At 38.1% G+C, this 4,182-nt stretch overlaps 1 protein-coding gene across 7 annotated transcripts in view; it reads left to right on the top strand.

Annotated features, from left to right (window-relative positions):
* LOC124223782 (zinc finger protein 608) overlaps positions 1-4,182 on the top strand; it is a 93,969-nt gene extending 89,787 nt beyond the window's left edge. For all 7 annotated transcript variants that reach the window (XM_046636083.2, XM_069133026.1, XM_069133021.1 and 4 more), the window contains exon 5: positions 2,569-4,182. In XM_046636083.2, the coding sequence (XP_046492039.1) occupies positions 2,569-2,648 (80 nt within the window). In that variant the 3' untranslated portion in view covers positions 2,649-4,182. The remainder of the gene's footprint in view (positions 1-2,568) is intronic.

A 4,182-nucleotide genomic window follows, 5' to 3' on the forward strand; every position in this document is an offset into this window, starting at 1 on the left:
CCAAAAAAAGGCGACCTAAAATTCGACCGTTAAGCTTTCTGTAAATATTTCATTAAATTGTGAATTTCTTTGCGAATGATATATAATGATAGTCTAGAAATGCACACGTATTTAATTGGTGTCGACCGAACCGTAAGTAATCGGGTGGTATACTGAATTACACTTCGTTAGGTATACATATATAAGTTGTATTTTAGATGTAGGGCTTAGGATAGTTCAGACTGTGATAATTATTTATCGTGCTTCTTGTGAAGAGCCCCTCCCCCTCCCCTCTACCCCTTCCATCCCACTCCCGTTCCTCGTACACAACTCAAGATGATGGAATTCATTCTCAACCTCAAAAATGTAGTTGTTGATTTTTGAACACATAATAGACGAAAGTTTCAAGTCGCGGTTTCATTCAGACTAGTTAGCAGTCTTCCGAGCAGACTTTTCGAATTAGTCGAGAGATGAAATAAAAGTGAAACAAACCAGATGAGACAGAAACAAGAAGATAGACCAAGTAAAAAAAAAAAAAAGATAGAAGAAGATAACTATGTAGAGCCATTTTTACAGTAAAAAAGAGTCGTTCGCAAAACTTGATCGTTATTCGAAACCTTTCTCGTATTGCAGATAAAAATATAAGCTACGTAAATTTTATCAACGAGTAAAGAGAATTGAAAGATGAAACTCATTATCGACCAAGTGTAACTTATATAATAGAGCAAGCACTGCCAGGATTTCCTAATTCACAAATAATTTGGGACGCCAAATTACAAACGACGTACCTAATAATAATTCAACACCTCGAACTTGAAGACAGAGGACTGAGTTGAAGATGAGTTGAATCGTGTTACCTTACAACCGAGAAACGCTTAACGATGTAGAAATATACTACATGACCGCGTTTTCCCTTTACATATCCGTTGTGCTTGTATAGTAAATCGTAAACATTTGTAATTTTGATCTATAATGTAGCGTTTGATTTGATCGGCGACCTTAGGATGAAAGAAAAATGGAAATGAAATTTAAAAAGGAAAAGGAAGAAAAGGAAAAAAAAATACTTATTCTAATTAAATGATAATTGTTTTATCGAGCGCGATTGCGTCGCCACTTGATAAACCGTTTCTCAATTTCTACATGTTTTTCCCTCGATACTAGAAATAACTTGACAAACGATTACGTCATCTACAATTCATGCCAGTCTGGCTATAATTATACCAATATAACTAAACCGAAGTAACACGCAAACGATACCGACTACGAAAAACGCGTATGTATCTGCGGGCTGATAATATATCCTGGGTGAACGGTTAAGCCCTTACTATCATTACTTCATCTATACGTTTATGGGCACGTCATTAGAAAGCGTCATGTACGCGCGTCCACGTGCTGTTAGTTTCAACGGCGTGAATTGAGTAACGTAATGAATATAATATGGGTTCGGAGAATGATTAAAGAATTTTTATCACATATAGTAATATCTTGCCGCGGTAACGTTATACACTCCGGTAATACAAACATACGTAGTATTATGCATGTAAATATATCTCAATAGATATATAATGTCACGATTCTCGTATCGTATCGTTGATATGAAACGTTACTCGTCTACAGTCAGTACATGCTAACTGCTGCAGAGCTAGCGCGACTTGACAATAAACCTGAAGATCAGTCGTGTCCAATAACCAGTCTCGTTTTCTTTTAATCTGCGTGGGCGTTCTTTCGTTCCGAGATTCTCTTCGAAAGCTGCCCTGTTAATTACACATTTTATTATGTTCGCTCTTTTATTAATTATTTATTATTACGCATGACAAGCGAAGTTCCGTACAAACATATAATTATTTACTCATGGTCTATATGTATATAGATATGTATGTATAGGCGGGATCGTGGAAGGGCAAAGTCGCCGTATAGTCTTGCTGAGGCCTTATTAACCAAGTTGCTTCCGAAGAGGGTTTTCACTTTGGTACGTCTCCGTAATTTCTTCACCGAAAGTTACCCCGGCGTACGTTTATACGCTTGCATATAACCAGGGGTGATTAAAACTTACGAACGCATCGCAAGTTTAATAAAAAAAAAAAAAAACCATAACAAGAGTTTTAAACTTTCACAAAAATACGAGAATCTTAATTCTCTTCAACATTCACGACGGTTACTGCGATCAATTTTTCTATCCTCACGTCACAGTATATTATTTCTTAAAAATCGCGAGAAAATAAAAAGAAAAAAACACGAAAAAACAATTTCAACGATCTCGTAACTGCGTTGCCTTGATGATATCATTCCAGTTGTCGAGTCAACAAACTCACACACATGTATTATCACTATTAATATTATTTTGGAATAAAAAAAGTGTTTAATATGAAAAAATGCCGACCTCATTTGCGCGTGCGTAATAAATATTTCCGGACATTGCAACGGCAACGGAAGGACAGACGAACTCGTACGACAAAGGCATGGGCACGTGCAGTGACGCGATCGTTTGCTAGATCTTTAACCGCGTTGTTCCTTCCCACCTCGCAATAAGGTCTTAACGAAGGACTATGGAGTTGCATGGTAATCGACTGACTGCTGTATGTGTTGCAGCGGCAGTGCTAGCGACCCAGCAGGCTGCGGCTGTAGCCGCTTCGGTGATCTCGCCGATTTCCTCCTTCCCGCCTAAGTGACCCGCGGCCCCCGCGCTGGCAAATGCGGCAGGTAGCACGGCTCAAAATCACCACGCACATTCGGCAAGTGGAATCAACGGCGCGAGGCCCTAATGGAGATATCTAGTGGATTGCTTGCGGATTGCCCCTAAGGATTTGGAAAGGCGCGCTTTTTGGGAAAAACTTTCTTTCGGAACTGATCGTTGTTTCCTTTCCTAGTTTTTATTTTTATTTTTATTTTCTTGCTTCTCTCCTTATGCTTTGAAAGAACACTTATTTTTAATTCGTTTTATTTTCACAGTCCTTTGATTATACACGACTCTGTCGATCCGAGGTCAGTGTGCGGTTAAAGTTTCAAAGGCTTATCTGTAATAACCTGCATATCAAGGTCTGTGTAAGAAGAAAAGAAAAACGTAATGATACTCGGGAACGTAATGCATTTATTTTAATTTATGTAATAACTGTAAACCGACCGGCATAACAATTATTACTATAATATATTGTATGTATACTATAGATATGTTGGCTGACCATTGTAAGAATTCTTTGTTGAGTCTTCGAACCCAAGTAGTCAGAAGAATAAAAATATATTATACAGACGTATAACATTCGGGGATTGATCGGTTGATTGATTGATTGATTGTTTGACGAATGGATGGATGGATGGATAAATGGATGGACGCCGAGAGTCGGGTGAAGTATAAATATATCAGAAGTTTTGTTATCACGACGGTAAACTCGTGTCGATGACGTAGAATTAACGTAATTTCTACGATATAATAGAGTGGGGCTATAGAGAGACCGCGACGTAGAAATTATATACTAATAATATTAATTATAATAATAATATTATGATAATAATGAATATTTAATAACTTACCTCGATCATGGCGTACACCGTATTAATATACTACCTTATATACACACACACACACACACACGCATATTTATATATGTATATATAAACTATTGTGTGTGTATGCGTAAACGCGGGCTATATATCCGTGACGTTTTTGCATTATGTACGGCAGTATTTCAAGGACCCGAGAGCGTTGCAATTTGTGACGCGTGTCATTCCACCGCAATTTTGTAGTCTTGAAAGTATATTTTCAAGTATAACTTTCAGGAATGGGTGATGATAAAAAAAAGATGCGATCACGAGAATTAATATCGATGGGAAAGTGGAGAGAAAAAGAAGTTATTCAAAATGGTAAAAAAATACGCCTGAGAGCTCTTAGAGGGTGTATCAGATGAAGTCTTAGGTGATGGAAGAAAGTATGTATGTAACAAATTGGATTACGTGTTTTCACGATAAGACAATGAAAGAACCACTGGATTTCGGAGGATGGGAAAGATTAGATTGACAGAGAGCGCAAGAGCGAGAGCGAGCGTGTGTATGGGAGCGAGAGTGAGAGGTGCAACGCGTTTTCAAGACTACGGGGACGCCAGACGGGACCATAGACAATTCCAATGCTCCCTGCGGTCAGTGTAATGTAAACGGGCGACGGAATGATCATTAGATGAACAAGAAGAAAAATGAACTATTCGAAACGAT

The sequence above is a fragment of the Neodiprion pinetum genome, chromosome 1 (assembly GCF_021155775.2).
Source record: "Neodiprion pinetum isolate iyNeoPine1 chromosome 1, iyNeoPine1.2, whole genome shotgun sequence".
Lineage (NCBI taxonomy): Eukaryota > Metazoa > Arthropoda > Insecta > Hymenoptera > Diprionidae > Neodiprion > Neodiprion pinetum.